Below are 17,432 nucleotides of genomic sequence, written 5' to 3' on the forward strand. Positions count from 1 at the left end.
CTCTTCTAGGCACAACACCTTTTCGAGGGCAGAAAACTCTAAATTGCTCAACGTTCCCCTGGGGTTTATCCGACCGCAGGTGGTGGGTTTCTGCATTTTTCTATAGAGTTATGGACTTTATCCTGAAATTATAATGTGCTTTAGCCGAGATAGCAATTGTTACAAGAGTGTACCCAGGTGTTTCAAATATCTTTTAACCATTACTCGACTGAACAAGCATTCGCATTGACATTAGGTCTGGCTTTAACAAGCTTGCACTATCACTGGTATCTCACTCACCATACAATTCACAAGGGAAGAGTCTTTTGCCTCTGATGTGCTGGATAATGGAGGAAAAAGCAGGATATTGAGTGTCTACCTGATCTGGTGCGATGAGACATAGGCACAAGCTAGAGTGCATGAGAAGAGTTATGAAGCATGTGAAAGGGCACATGGGGCTGAGGCTGTGAGTGAAGATACTCAGAACAGGTGCCAGCAAGTTCGTTTTGCACCACCCTCAGTGTGAGTTATAAGAGAACTGTTTAGTCACTGTTAACCAGTGAAGGACGTCCAACTGAAATTTAACAGAAGCGCACAAGTGTAAATTAATTAACAGACATAGTAGCTGTACTTTGCACAATTTGACGGCAACAGATAAGAAGTGTATTTAAACCAGGGAAATCTGCATTCCTATAATCAAAGCATTGTGATAGAGCTGCCTTGAACACCAACTTTCTACCTTAAGGTCAGCAACATGGAAAAATGTTTAAGCTCTTCAAAAGGGAGTTATATGTAACAGCAGGTATGTTGACATATGGTTAAGATCAGTATTAATAGTGACACAACCCGTTTTGGTCCTAGTAGCATGGGCTGGGCCAACATTCTGTGACTACCAAACTGAGCTGAACAGGTAAGGATGATTTCTTATAACTTGTACCTCTGTTTTATCTGCATTCAACTTCAAAAAGTTATTAGTTATCAAACGTGTAGTTGAAACAAGATATTTCTCAAGTTTAAGGGTTAATTCCAAGTTCCCACAACTTTGTTGTAATAGGAATTGAATATCAATATCAACAGAGTTTAAAAACAAGTAAAGCCAAAATAATATTAAAATAGCTAAAATGGTAAATAAACTTTAAAGAACTCCACAAAGGGCACACAAAGTCTAAATAAAACAATGACTAGTGTTTTTATGTCTAAGAAAGAAAATGTGCTTCAATTCAGACGCAATTAAATACTAAACATAACATTACAGATGTACACAATGAAGACAAGACCTTTCTAGCACCGCCTGAAATAGAGAACTGTGTTAGAAGGGTCTGTTAGAGTTAAAATAATTCATACCTCCTCCTTATTGTGATTGCCAAAAGTTCCAAAAAGAAAATATTTCCTATTGTAGTTATTAGAAAGTTCTCTATGTAAAGCCCTTCCCTCCTGCATTTGTCAGACTTCACAATGTAAAACCTGACTCCAGGATTAATGAGGCAGAGTAGTTCAACTGTGTTATATTGTGTGCGAGTAATACAGAAGGAGGCAACACACAACAAATCAATGTCTAACCATTGCTTTTTCTTTTCAAGCAAAAAGTATGTTAAAGTACACCAACTAAGTACTGTACTTGATGTAAAATTCCTTTCTTTTGTATCTGAAACTGTGTTCACAATATAGCAATACTTCCTATGGTGTTCTCCTACAGCACACAGTATAAAAGCTGTTCCTGTTATATTTGTCAGTCACATTTTAAATTCCCTTTCAAAACCCATTTGTATTGTATTTTACAAATTCTGGTTTGGGATCGCTTAGGGCAGTAGATAGTTACTGGGCCACACTTCTCTCAGTGGGGTTTTTCTTCTTTGGTGTCCTAGTGCCTCAGTACCTCTGTACTTTAAACTGGGATACTAATCCCCTTTTATTACTCTAATCTCAGGATAACAAGGAGAAACAGCAGTCCAAGTCTTACTTGGGGGGGTGATGCGAACTAGAAACTGAAACCTGCAGCACATATAAATAACGATAAACCGGTGTCCGAGCAACGTCCCCTTAAATAAAGAAAAAGTTAAAAATAAATATGTGGGGCATCCTCAATAGGAAATCATGTTGGAATCCGCACAACCTACCAACCCTGTACATCCATGTGTCTCTAGTTCTTACAAATGTTTAGAGTTTAAAAAAAAGAACATGTATTAAGGTTTTACACATATTTAATGAACAGCTTTCAGATATGGCTTCAAACATAGTACTGCATTAATATGCTGTCAATGTGATATCTTCATGTGAAGCGACATAGCCGTTGGCACTGGAATGTCCTTGAGTAATAATGGAAAATGAGTGTCATTGATATAACACACAAACAACGAATCATCACATCAAACAAACAAACCCATGCCAAAATACTGCAGATACTCCACCAAACCAGCCTATCTTCTCCAAACAAACATTTCCTACCTTCACATGGTTCACTTTTTTTGCCTTCCTGTCTTGTGTGATAGGTCTACTTATTGTATCAGGGGGAGGTTTAGAAAACATTATAGTGGGACATATACTATTATCAATCGAATTTCCGTACATTTCTGGCTTCCAAATGTAAGTCATTGTGCACAATAGAAGACATCTTGTAAAACACCCTCACAGTCACCTGATATTCTGTTTAATACCAAATTCATAGTGGTGCAAATAACCCTGAATGCTTTACTCACATTCTTGGTTATATTTAAAGGAAAGCTTACCTTTCATTCATAACCATTTTTATTTATTAGAGTCTGGAATCTGGAGTTGATTCATGGTCAAAGCATAAAGAAAAATCATTATAGGATGCACGTCAGTCGATGGATCTGTGTATCATGTTTTTAAATAACCAGCAAACACTATATACCTTTGTGACCAAAAGTGTCTGATGGACACAACTGTGTAGTACTTTTGTTGATCATCCTTCAGCACACAAACCTACAAATAAAAACACTGTTACTGGTTTGCTTGGAAAGGCCTTGCCTGATCTACATAAACGACCCATTGCTGAATTCAGAATGTTGTCTTGTTTCCAGAAATGTATTGCTCTCTATGTTCAACTATGTGGTTTACATTCCTTTTCCCCACTATTTGAAATAAATGGGAAAATAATGACTTTACTTGGAAATTTGCAAAAACATGTGAAAAAGCTTCTCCTCTGTGGAAACTGGGTAAATGTCAAAATTAGCATCGCAATCCTTTTGTTGGTGTACATTTTAGAAAATAAACCCACACTTTTCCAGCAATTTCCCCTAATTAAAAAAAAAACGATATTTGCCACATTTTGACTATTTTCTCATGTCCTAACAAAATTCTCTCAGGTCCCATTAAAAGAGTTAATTAGTATATTTGGGAAATGTACACATGTATTGTAATACTGCATTTTAGGAAATAGTTTCACATGGAATAAAGATGGTATCTGAGATTTAAGAATCTAGTTATTTTAGGATGCTGGTCATCATTTGTTTTACTTTCATGCCTCAGCATGGTATCTATTGTAAGATTATAGATTTTTGCCATGGCACTATTGTGCCCTGCACTCTTTATTTTAGGAGTTTTTCCCGTCAGACTCCGCATCCATTGCCTTGTGCCTACCATGGTCACAGGCCAACTGGAAAGGAGATTTTAAAGCAGTAAGGTACCTTCTTACAAAGGCCCCATTTGATAACCTAAGGTCCTATTAGATACGGAGTTCTCTTCTCCCGTATCTTCCAAAGACTAAATAGCAAGTTGGATCACAGTATTGTTGGTATACGTCCAATAACAGAGCCCCTAATCAAAATATAACACTTTTCTAGTGTAGATGCTGTATAGCAGGTGAACATAAGAGCCAGAGACCCAACAGGGTTGTAGCCCCAATAAAGTATGCGTGCCAATATTAACAAAATACTTCACATTTAATGCTCATTAAGTGCCTATCATTACAAAAACAACATTATAAAACTAGACAAGTTAAGACGATAAACGTGTCCCTTCATTTAAAATGGATTAATCAAAGACAAATTAAACAAAGGCGTATGTAGTCTGCATAGGGAGGGAGAATCCGAAGTATGGGCTCTACCAAAACTCGAGGTTCGAGTATCCCGATGGGCACACAATGTCACAAAAACAGATATTAAAGAAAGTGAGCTATACCTGAAGTCGAGGTAGAAATTGTAATGGACCAGACAGGGGAAACCAAGAGGGTGGCCCAGCCTCTTCCGGGCAATGCGGTTGACGCCTTCCCTGGCATAAATTAGGTTGGGGTTTGAAGTCCCCCCTGAAACTCTGCCCCAAAATGAAACAATCTCCCTCTTGTTTGTCTGATATGCATGCTACATTTTGGATCAATTGGAAGAAGTGCTTTACAGTCAAAGGTACCATTGATTACTGGGCTTTTATATTATAACCCAGATGGGAAGATAAACTATTGAAATGGATATTTCCTGCAAGGTTTTATATTTAGTAAATCATACTCCTAGCACTCTCCTTAATCTTTTGTTCCTTCAGTTGACAAAATGTTGACAATTTGTATCCGTAAATATTGCAGGATTTTCCTTGTGGTGGTGTCATTATGTAACATTCATTCTGATACTGATTGCTTAACTGTTTTCTAATGACTTGGCAAATCATTCTTTCAGCTTGGCGTCCTGTTTACAGATCTGTGGTTTAGGTTTTTCTCTTGGTGATTGCCTTGTGTTGTTACCTCCTTGGTTGTCCAATTGTGTAAATCTCTGTAGGTGCAGTAATTTGCTTGGAAAGTTTGGAATAATTTTGTTTGTTCCATTTGACAAAACTGAATCAAACCATTGTAATAATTTATTTTGACCTATTTACTTTAAAAGAGATATTCAAGTTTCTTGTGATTTATTGAATGACATATTTTATAATATTTAACAACTATATTCTATATATCATATATCATTTTCCCGTTACATGCTTTTTTTAACCTTCTACTCCTCCATCTGATCTGGTTGGTATAACGTCAATAATGGATGGAAGAAGTTGATTTATTAGAGATCTCATGTTCAGGCAATTGTCATTATAGTGTGTTCATTATGAATTGTAATCCTGATACCAAAATGTTTGACTGGGCTTCTTGAATCATGTGTTCTATATGATTACTGTACAGCATTGTGTACTGAAGTGCTTTTGCTACATCTTTCTTTACAGATCCTTAAAAGCTTTGAAACGTTCCTGATTCCTCAGTTGTCTAGTTCCCCTCCAGATGTTGAAGCAATGAGAATTTATTTAATCCTTCCTGAGTTCCCGCTGCTTCAGGACTCCAAGTACTACATAACACTAACACTTCCATTGGCAATGGCCATACTTCGCCTTGACACCAACCCCAGCAAGGTCCTTGGTAAGAGAAATAACTAGCTGATTTGTAAGGTTGAACATTTTTAGAGCCATTCTGAAGATCGGGGTGGAGGGGGGGCGGGGGGTGGGGGGGGAGTAAACACAGCATCCCTTGAATGAGGAAGAACCTAATTTATTTGAAGACTAGTGATATGTCATTGACTGTCTTCTCCTGACGCCAGAATCCCAATATTAGTTGATCCACTTGAGGGTAGTGGGGATTTTTTTGTTTTATTGCTATTTTGCATTACCCTTGTGCACTCCTGTTCCCTTCGCTGTATAGGAATGAACCCTGTACAGAGAAAAACTAGACATTCTAAATTTCATCTTTGATGGGTCTGCCATTACCAAAGACCATGTGCACTTTTTTGGAAAATATTACTTGGGTCTCCTACTTTGATAACAGTTGTTAGTGCCATTTTTAGGCTGAGATGCAGAGTTCTTGACTTGGCAACATTCTTTTTTTACACTCTACACTGTGTCCAGCATCAAGAGTGTTTGATTTCGTTTCGTTTCATGCACTGCCATGCTGAAAGTAATGATGTAAAGCTTTGGAAAGTGAAAGTGGTGAGTGAAAGAAGTGCTGGACCACGATACCGAGGCGAGTAGTAAAAAGAACTGTAAGGTGCGATTAATGGTGTGCTCTGTTACCTGATCTACATTACAGTCAGTGATATATAGGTTGGCCTAATCACTTATGTGTGACTAAAGAGGATATAAGAAGCATATGTGATCAGTGAGATTTAGGGTGACTATTTCAAACTGATTTTATGTGGAACAAATTAACTCAAGCAGGCACAAGTCTTCTTGTTGAGACAGTTGAAGAGTTACTATTTTTGAGAAGAAGAAACACAACATGGGGCTAGAACTAATAGAATTTCAGTGGATGTTTTTGTAAATTTTGTTTGCGGTCTACTAGTGACCAGTTTTTTTTCATTTAGATAACGTTTACGGGTCATTTATGAAGTACAGTGATATATACATATTAAATAATAGAGACCAGTGAGGTTATTAGTGGTAGCAGCACTAAAGCACACTCTTTCTCAGAGTGCAGATTGCCTGATATTTATTTTTCCCCAATTATGTTCTTGTTAATATTTATTTTTCATCCTAGTTTTCGCCTCATCATTTTATTTCCCCTGAAATCTCCCCGACATTTTATTATCAAAGCCTTGTGTGACCAGGGATCTATCTTTGTGTCGAAGCAACATTTATAGAAAGAAGCAAATGTTTCTGATTGATGAATGATCTTTCCATAGATTCTTGACTTTCCGTATTATGCTTTCATGCTTCATACTGATCTGTAAAAGGTTTTCTCCAATGATATCTAATCAGGCGTGCCAGAGGTCATCATCCTTCATGAACGACTCTAGCTCTAGACATGACAACAGTATATTAGGTGGCAGTTTATGTGCTGGCATCAGTTCTTGTTTCTCCACTCCTTTTTGTCATACATCCAGAGCAGGTCCCCTCTTTCAATGTCTCACAGATGAAATTCCTTTATATTTAGACCGTGACTAGGTCAAATGAACCATAAGAAAATACTTCTTCCTTGAGGAAACAGTCTCGTTCCCTGGGTCCGTTCGGATTCCTGTCCCTGTTCCTTGGCACCTGTCTCTTCCTCGTTGAGGGACAAGATAAACAGGTTGAAAAAGAGGAGATCAGAGTTCCATTTTCCATGGTCCGATACCATGCAGATCAGCGCCTTTTGGTTTGCCATACTGGTTGTGTTGAAGATGGTTCCAGCACCCTTTGGGCTGGTTCCCCAAAGAAGAGCCTTACTGGGGGCTTTGCAGCCTCGAACCTGATGTCTCCCAATGCCACACTTACAAAGTTTCCGGCACCTTAGAAAAATTCGAACTCTGTCAATGTGCCATCCCTCATTCGGTTTGAACCTCCTTCAGTGCTGATGCAGACACCACTCATGGAGCTAGCTACCACACTGTTGTCGAAACTGTCATTGTTGGAGGAAATCATGTGCGTAGCGAGAGAAAAAGGCATGACTACCTTTAATGATGTTCCTTTGGCAGATTACCTCCCTAGGACTCCGATATTTACCCGGGTTTAGGAGATATTTTGCTCCAACTCGATGCTCTTGTAATGCCTGATAAATGCAATAGCTACAGAACATTATGATTTGGAGGCTGATAATATCTGTCCTAGCTATAATATTGAGCTGCTTCATATTTATGCCCAGTTAATGTGAGTGGCTTTAGTACTTTACCAGATGGGGACATCTCCCCCCACCCCTGACATTGGTTCACAAGAATTTTCCTCATTGATAACTATAGCATGGAAAGCGGCATATGCCTTGAAATTAACTTTGCCTTCTACAGAGACAGTCTAACATTTTCACTAATATCTTGCTATCCTCCTCTTCCGTGGCAGCGCCCTTACTCCCATTCGGTGAGGTCTTCCTGGATCACGTGATGGTTTCATTGGGTAAAACATTTTTGGGCCCAACAAACCCAAAGGCCTGCGCTAAGTGACCTCCACTTCCTGACCTCTCACCTGTCATTAGAAAGTCTGATCCTTGTAGCAAAGCCTGAATGCCTTCCCCTTTGGTGCCTTCTGATAGAGTTGAAAAAGCTTGGCTATATGTGCCAAAACATATTTGCTCCTTGTATCCTGGCCCTCCTCACTGCTAATGCCACCTTCTTCCTGGGCCTGTGTGTTGCCAGTGTGTTCATTACTTGTTCTGGCAAAACTTGCTGTAATCAGGTTGGTATACCACATGAAACAGCTGTTTGCAGGTCTGGTAAACGCCAGTTTAGATGCTTCCAAACAAATCTTGAAGTATGATCTGCACTCTGCAGACACAGTTTCTGGATCAATAGGTATGAATGTCAAGTTTTCTGCACACTTGGATGTTTTCCACTCCCTTCTCCGGAGATGTCCCAGTTCACACTTGGATGTTTTCCACTCCCTTCTCCGGAGATGTCCCAGTTACACTTATGTACTTGCCCTTCTATGGTGAACAACTGTTCAGAGATCAAATTTACTCCTCCTTGGAGCACTACAAAGACAGTAGTACATGGGCTGCGGCCCATGTACTGGGCCTAACCTCCCTGGCTCTGCAATTCTACCAACAAAATAGAAAGTGTTATGGGTACTGAAGAGCAGTCTGACACCCCAAAGTCTGTTCAGAGCAGGACAGGAGAGGTTCTGTGGGATGCCATAAACAGCAGTAGCTCCAGTATCCTCCATCATATGATGGCTGTTGTACTCTAAAGCCTCTCTTGACTCCCTTCATTCCTCCTTTACAACATCATGTTCCAGTCGGGGAGGGAGCTGCAAGTGTGTCTACTATTTCTCCACCACCTGCAAGAACATGATAGATAGCTGGGCCATCCAGCTAATCTTCACAGATTGTGCCGTACACTCCCTCCCAGTCCATCCTCTTGACCTTGTTTTTTCCAACAAAACTTGCTATCCAGCACATGCCTTGATTTTAAAGGCATGGGTTCTTACAATGCTGCACAAAGGGGCCACTGTGGTGTATTTGGAAGAGTGTGACATGGGATTCTACCCCCTTTACCTTGTGGTCTGAGACCCACCCTGGATCTCGGCCTTCTGAACTTGTTAATTTGGCAGGACACTTAAACATATTGTCCCTGAGCTAATTCTTACTGGGTCTGATTGCAGGAGATTGGCTGGTATCCTTGGATCTCTTAGACACCGCTTTTCATCTTCCAATCTTTTTGCTGACCGATGTTACCTGAAGTATTTGGCGGGATACCAGCACTGTCTTTTCACAGTTATATTGTTCATACTGACAACAATTCCACGTCTTTTAAAAAGTGCTAGTGCTTGTGGCACCTACCCTGCAATGAGCAAGAGTTCATGCATTTCCATATTTGGATGAGTGGCTACTGAAAGTTGAGTTCCCCGCACTAATCAAGGAACATCTCCAGTTGACCATGACTATTCCCCACAGCATGGGCTTTACCATCAATGTCCAAAAGTCTCACCTCTCACCTATGCAGAGGATGAGCTTCTCGGAGGGGCTACTGCAAAGCTTTTCCTCCTACTCAGAGACTGTGATACCAGTTCTGCAGGTATTGCATCTACTGCCTCATGTATCCTGTTGGTGCCATACACCAAATGGCAGAAGCCGTCCCTTCAGTGGTGCCTGGGATCTCAGTGGCTCAAGCTGGGGAGTCTTACTGTTCAGGTGCAGGTATCCCATTCTCCTCCTCTTCATATGCACTGCAGATGGATCCCTCCAACCATTCCACAGGCTCAGGAAACTGATCACTGGCCTTTTTGTTGGACTGGGCTGCCCATATGGGGGCCATTATGGAGCAAGGCCTTTGCTCTTGTGTTGGAGTTGCATTTTCACATAAACGTGCTTGAGCTGTGGGTGGTCTGCCTATCAGTGAAGGCATTTCTCCATTCTGTCGTGGAGAACAATGCTCTGATTCTATTGAGCAACACCACAGTTGCCCATTCAATCAACAGACAAAAGGTGCCGACCCCATGTTGGGAGGACCACAAGTGGGAGTTGCACCCCAGAGATGCAGAGGTAATCTCCAGACTGGAATTTCCTTTTGTCGATCTCTTTTCCACAACAAAGTGTCTTCGATTTTACGGCCTACACTTCCTTCTTAGAGGTTTCTTGGGGGATGCCTTCAGGATCAACTTGCCATAGTGCCTGTAGTACACTTTTCCCTTGTTTCTGCTATTGAATTGTACAAGGTGTGGAAGGACTGCATACAGCGGAACCTGATAGCCCCATTTTAGGCATGGGGGATCTGGTACGCCGATCTGTTGGCACTCAGCATTGGGCCTGGTCTCCCTCTCTTGTACAGAACCGACCTACTTTCCCAACATGAGCGACAGGCCTTTCACCCTAGTCCCCAAACACTATGGCAGCAGATGTAGAGTTTGACTGTGCCAGTCCCTTTTGCTTTCCTGATGAAGTTTCATATGTCATCTTGGCAACCAGGAAGTCCATCTACGCAGGCTGCTAGAACAAGTTTGATATGTGGTGTGAGTTAGAATGTCTCAACCCATTTAAATAACACCTTGATAAAATCTAGCTGTTTGTTTTATCCTTTGCACAGCAAGGTTTGGAGGTGGCTGCAGTTAAAGGCTAGCTAATGACCCTATCCTGCCTTAATCTGTTCCTGATTAACCTTTCATCTTTCGATCACCTCTAGTGGCTCATTTTCTAAATGGTATTCTTATTTGTTTCCTACCCCTCATTTATTGTTCCTTTGTGGGATTTGAATCTTGTATTGAAGTTCTTAATGGCAAAACAGTTTTGAATTGATGCACCATTATCCAGTTCTGCTTCTTACTCCAAAGACCGTTTTATTGGTGGCGATAACTTCAATATGTAGGTAGAACTTTAGGCTCATTTAGTTCGCCCTCCTTTCATGTTTTCCCCCAGATAAGGTGATCCTCCGCATCTGTCCATCTTTCTTATCCAAGGTGGCTTCTTCATTTAATATGGGCAGTCAAATACTATTCCATTTTGTGCTTACATAGACTGCACTCCGCTTTACATTGACTGCACATGACAGGACCAGGGTGGTGATCTCTTTGAGGGATTTGTCTGAGCTAAAAAGGTAAGGTGGCACCCAAACCTACTGTTTTGCATTGGGTCATTCTCTGTATCTCATCTAAGCTTCCTCTGGATCTGCTATGACTAAGCTAAGAAAGATCCCTGGTGGACATTCATGCCTATTCCACTAGAGCCATAGGTGCATCCATAGCGCTCTACTGAAAGGTCCCTTTGCTGACAGCTGCCGGGCAGCTATATGGTGATTTTCTAATACTTTTGCCAAACACTACTGCCTGATGTCTTAGGCATGCAGTGACGAGTACTTTGCGTGAGCTGTGTTACATGGCTTCCTTAGTTAACCAGCACTACTCAGTTCCCCCTCTGAAGGTGGTATTGCTTTGGGACTCAGACATAATGTGAGAAATCTATGGACAGAGGTATCAGTTAGAAGAAAACATTAGTGCCATGACTAATAAGATCTCAAGGAATGCAAACATATTCTGTGCTGTATTTGTCACTGTCATTGCTCTCTGTTCTTTTCTGCATGCATCGGTGGGGTGCAGAATAAGTATCAGGAACTGACACCAGCGTGCTAGTTGACACTCAGTGTACTCCGGTGCTGTAGTGGCCTGAGGCTGACTCCTGGCTGAAGCTGTATGATGCCATCTGGTAGGGGTGTAGTGCTGTTTCTGGGCAAAAAGCTTCTCTAGACCAATCTGAAGCCTGGAAGTATAATTCATAAAGTGCGGAATATGTAGGAAGATCATGTACCCACCAGAAATATTTTTGCCGTAGGTTAGTGCCATAATATTTTGTACCCTCAGCGATACATAACAAAATACCTTTGTGATAATAGACTCATCACAATGCACTTCTGTGGCCATGTAAAGTTTATCTGTGAACAAACATTTATTGTTGATGTAGGGTGTTGTGTATATATGTAAGCTCAAAAATCACACAATTCTGCATGAAAATATATGGTGCGGAAGGAGAGAATTGGTGAACATACACTATACTACTTACACAGGAAGCCATTTAGGAGAGCGAGGTATAAAGTCTGATGCGGTCACATTTGTGTATGAGGAGCCAGGTATGGTCCCCAGAGAACAATCCGATTCTGGTGTGGGGACCCCATCTCAGAAATCCGCAATATGTACAATTGGTGTGCAGCTATATGAGAAGAGCATCAGAGTAAGGGCAGAAGATGAAAGAAATTAAAGCAAAGCATGTGCTTACTAAGTTGTTTGTACTGGCTGGAATAAGTGCATATGTAAACAGATGTCTTGGTAAATTTGGAATATTGCCATCATCAATTCATGGTGGTGACCATCTTTGTATGGGGTTTTATTCCTTGAGGGGTAATCCCTTATGTTTTTGTTGCCCTCACTGATACAACATGCAGTAATGTCTCCTATCCAAAAGTAAATCATTTTCCCTAGATTAAAGGAATCTGTTTGAAAGGTTTTTTACTTCATTCTATTGTGGGTGCTAATCCTGTGCATGGTTCTACAACACAATGATTTGGATTACAATAATATGCTGCTTGATTGAAAGTTTAAAATATAGATGTCTGATCAATGCTTAGCCCTGACTCTGTATTTTGACCCAAAACCCACAATGCCCAACTGCATATTCAAAGTTTTTGGGGGGAGACATTGTGAGACCATTGTAGTAATGCTTTTTGCTACTCTTTTGCTTCCCTGGGAGGTAGGGAAGCTTTCACTTGACCTTTTAATAAAGTAAAGCTTATGGTTATTGATACACGTGTAGAAGTTTTGCCTTTGGCAATATGGTTTCCTAACAATGGACTTTGATAGTCATGATTATTAGAATATTTCTGCAGGATCCTTACGTACTTTTTTGTAGATACATTTTATTTTTGAGAAATAAAAAATATTGAAACACTTTTTCATGTTTTTGCAGCCCGGCCAAGTATCACGCATCAGGCGTGAGACACAAACGCTGGGATCCACATCACCGCACTCAATGCATTAGTCACACATAATTAGGGACCCTTGACCACCCCCAGGCATGCTGTAACAAGGAACTGCAACAGCGAGCTCACTGTGCTATGGAAAGCGTGAATGCGCCTGACCGTGTCAGGAACTTAAATAGATACATGGTGAACTGGAGCGCAGTGAACTAGCGCTGCTAATCATGCACCGCCCAATGCCAAACTAAACTTGAAGTAGTAGTGCACTATGCCCGCTGCTCCTCCTGGCAGGCTTGGGGGAGCTGACTGAGCTGGCTGCTACATTGTAAGAATCATTCCCGACACTGCAGGTGACTGGTCTAGTCATTTTAGTGACGTACATGGTAATAGGCTGAGGCGGGACATCCGTTCCTGCGGCTGCGCGAGCCCATGGCTGAAGTTGAATGAGGCTGCAGTAGCGACAAATACAGCCAATTTGACTGGCACTGGCGGGTTAATCTGAAAAAATTAATGATCAAACCGACCCAACCCCATGGACATCATGCCTGGGCTGACAGTGACATTGTTTTCTGCGGGAGTTGTTGCGGCCACACCATGAGGCGGCCCGGAATTGCTGCTCGCGTCCAAGCTAAGTGAGTCAGAGGTGCCAGGAGTAAGGTATCTCACTCTGCTTCAATGTGTTTTTATCAATTATATTAATAGCTCTTCCGATTAGCTCATGTCGTGGTCATCTATCTTCAGTTGTCAGGGTGGCCTGTTACTACTGAAGATCTGCAGTCACACGCATTCAGTCAACCTGTATCCCATGTCCCTCCTCACGTGCTTTATTCCCATAATCAGAAGATGTCTACAAATGCGCCTCAAGAAACACTTTGATACAGGAGCTGGGTTTAAAATTCAACTTCAAAAACGTAGTCATTGAAATGCCACATTTAATACCCACCCAAGATGGGAACAAAGAAGGAAATGCTACAAGATTCTTCAGCATTTGATCATTCATAGGTTGGCAGGCTTATCTCATTTCCTAAGTCCCTGAGTCGTCAACATCACAATGCATTACAGCCTTCGAGGACACCATTCTACATATCTTCAGTGATGTATACCTTTACTCCAGCACACCTTTGGGGGTCCCTTGAAGTTGCAGCGGCCTCCAGTTGGCTCACTGTCTTTGTGCCTTTTCCCCCTAGGAAATCTGCCACCTTGGGATCCATTACTGGGCCCATACCGACTCCGTACATACTTTTACTCCAGCCCCATGGCTGTTCTTGATATACCACCTCTGATACAGACTGCACTGGTGCCGATAAAAGACCCGGTGCAGACTTTGGCCTGAGCTCAACCATTATCATGCTATGAGAGCACAAATCACTATTGGTTGATATGCAGCCTGCTTGTGATGCAACTATCAGCAGAGCCCTCACTTGTTTTTTTATCTCTGACACTATACAAGAAAAACATAGTGTCCCTCAGGACAATAATGATGGTAAGGAGGATAGGTGTGATGGGTTACTTCCCTCTCACCATACCTGGATTTAAAAAATCCTGGTGGGCTAGACTCTTGCCTTGAATCAGGCTTGCCACAGGGCCCCGCCAAGGGAAAAAAGTGCTTTGTTTGCTGCTGTGGTCCAGAGGCCAGCTGCAGCAGAAACCTCCCTCCGAAAGAAAGGAAGAGGCCACACAGGGAATCCGGTTTGGAGACTTTATTGGAGCAACAGGTAAGCATGATGCATTTCAGCCGGTAGGGCCTTCCTCAGATGCCGCTGATGAGAAGGAACACAGTTTCACCATCGCTTAAATTGGTCTTGCAGTCCTCTCATTGGTGGGAACAGGCACCATCCCCTAATCATGTGATCACACACCTTAAGCAGCACTTTAGGCACTACAACTCCCCAAATGCTTCACTGTTGGGATCGTGTTGTGTGGGAAAATAGAGATTAATCCATGTGGGCGGGCGTCTTGTATGTCATGTGTGTGTATGTATATATACTTAATTTAGCAGCATCGGATGTTCCCCATCTACTCCTAGTACATGATTTGGCAGATAGTTCGGACGATATAGAAGAAAATGAACACGATCCAGCAACTCAGGCACGACTGCGCAGAATAGACCACATTCAAGAGGGGGCTGGGCTCAGCCCTTTCAAACCTAAGTCAAGTTTTGTTCCAATTATGCCTAAGGACAGCATTGATGTGTTTCATGATCTGATTATTAATGATCTCAAAAAATTAAATCATACTGTCCTCAAAAACAGATGTGAAAGAAATTTGTTTTTTAGAAGGAAGGCATATTTTGATCTAGTCAAAAAACTTGAAAATAACCAAGAGGTGGTGGTCAAAAAATCTGACAAAGGTGGGAACCTAGTTTTGTGGCCTAGAAAAGAATACATAGCTGAAGCATCTCGCCAATTACATGATGTTAATTGTTACGCTAAGTCTACCATGAAAGAGTATGAGGAAGCTAAATCCACCTTACATAAAATGTTAGCATCTTGGAAAAGACAAGGTCTGATTTCCACAGAAGAATACAAATATATGCTAATAGAGTTTCCAGTGTTACCTGTGCTGTACCTAATTCCCAAGATACATAAAAATGTTGTCCCTATTCCTGGAAGGCCAATAATATCGGCCATCAATAGTTTAGGAGAACATGTAGGCCAGTATATCGACTTTTTCCTACAGGGCTTGGTTATGTCACTACCTAGCTATGTTAAGGATACTGGCGATTTTTTGCAGAAAATTAAGAAGCTCCCATGGTCTGATAATTTGCTTCTTATTATGTTGGATATAGAAGCTTTATACACATCTATAGACCACACGCAGGGGCTCTCTTCTGTAAAATATTTCTTGGAAAAACGATCCAGCACATTGTACGAGCACAGCAAAATCCTACTGCAGCTAATCAGCTGGTGTCTGAACAATAATTTCTTTTTGTTCGACAAAGATCTGTATAAACAATTGAGAGGAGTGGCGATGGGGGCCTGCTTCTCCCCCAGCTATGCATGCTTGCATGTTGGCTGGTGGGAGGAGCAGGTCCTTAAGACCGCCTTTCAAGAGGAATACAATACCCACATCAGATCTTATCTGCGGTATATAGATGATGTGTTCATTCTGTGGGAGGGTACTGAAGAAGAAGCGATATTGTTTGTGAATGAGATCAACAAAAATGATTTAAATCTAAGATTCACCTCCCACATCGAGAAAAGAGAAATTGAATTTCTCGATGTCAAGATCTTTGTCTATGATAACAACCTCGAGAGCACACTCTACAGGAAGGCCACTTCTGGCAACATTACTTTGCATGCCACCAGTTCGCATCCAAAGCACCTCATTGCTAGTATCCCATATGGAGAAATCCTAAGGATAAAAAGAATCTGCAGCAATGAGGAGCAATTTGAAAAATGTAAATCTGACTTGATAACTAGATTAAAAAATAGAGGATACTCCTCTAAAATGATTAGGGAAGCAGAAGAGAAGGCCAAAACTAGATCTAGAAGTAGCCTTTTCTCTGAAGAGGAAAACCCTAACACCACTACTCTTGATAGCCCTGTTCAGATAATTGACACTCCTAGGTTAATTACAACATTCAATAGAGAGGAACGTCAGATCAGGTCTATTATTAACAAGCATTGGCCTGTGGTACTGACAGACAATATCTTACAAAATAGGATAGCTGCTAAACCAGTGATCACATTTAGAAGAAGCAGCACTATGGGCACAAGATTAGATAAGGTATCCCCTGAAATCAAAAAAGTCATTACCTGGATGCCAACCAAGAAAGGTTTTACTAAGTGTACAACTTGTAGAGCGTGCAATTTTGGGTGCAACATGTCCTCATATTACACTCCATTCAAGACAACTTCCAATCTGATAAGAGGCAATTACAACTGCAAAACTGAATATGCTGTATATGTCCTGACATGCACGTGTGGGCTACGCTACGTTGGTAGCACAAAGCTACAGGTGCACGTCAGGATATTGCAGCATATCAGGGCCATCCTGCACAGCGACGCAACTTATCCTGTTGCCAGACATTTTAAGAAAGTGCATGCTAATAACATCAATTGCCTTTCTTACTATGTAATAGACGCTGTAAGCAGAAAGAGGAGAGGGGGCAATAGAGAACGCCAACTCCGGCAACTAGAGACCAAATACATTTTGGACCTAGATTGCAAATGGCCCAACGGGTTGAATACAACGGAAGACATGCGTAGCTTTCTGTAGTACAAGCTGAGCAGGGCATGGGCTTAACACGTCGGTTCAACATTTCAGTTTTGTAAATACATGAATTTGTCCTTGTAAATAATATTGTATATAAATTTTGTATACGGAATTTTCCCTCACTTATAATTTCTCAAAATATAACAATGAAATTTGAATAATTGTTTTTACATATTCAAATGTTCTTGGGATTTTAAGATACTGTTTATACCTGTATTATCCAGGAATTAATTTTTGTTCTTGTGGTATACAGTAAATCGGACCCTACATATACATTTGACCAATTTGAGAAATTTACACCATTTGCACTTGCACTTTACGACTTTTTATGGGATGCACTTTTAGCACTTTTCTAAAACCCCTCCATTACTATAGACTGTGTAATGTGTGAAAACTAAAAGAACTGTTTTGAGTTATACTAACATCTTATAACAAATTATCCAACATAGG

The 17,432-nt window shown here is 41.1% G+C and overlaps 1 protein-coding gene across 3 annotated transcripts in view; it reads left to right on the plus strand.

Moving 5' to 3' along the window:
* Window positions 1-17,432, plus strand: part of HERC3 (HECT and RLD domain containing E3 ubiquitin protein ligase 3) — a 667,675-nt gene that overhangs the window by 454,261 nt on the left and 195,982 nt on the right. For all 3 annotated transcript variants that reach the window (XM_086961614.1, XM_086961616.1, XM_086961615.1), the window contains exon 14: window positions 5,137-5,326. In XM_086961614.1, the coding sequence (XP_086817740.1) occupies window positions 5,137-5,326 (190 nt within the window). The remainder of the gene's footprint in view (window positions 1-5,136; window positions 5,327-17,432) is intronic.

Source organism: Lissotriton vulgaris, chromosome 3_1, assembly GCF_964263255.1.
Source record: "Lissotriton vulgaris chromosome 3_1, aLisVul1.2, whole genome shotgun sequence".
Lineage (NCBI taxonomy): Eukaryota > Metazoa > Chordata > Amphibia > Caudata > Salamandridae > Lissotriton > Lissotriton vulgaris.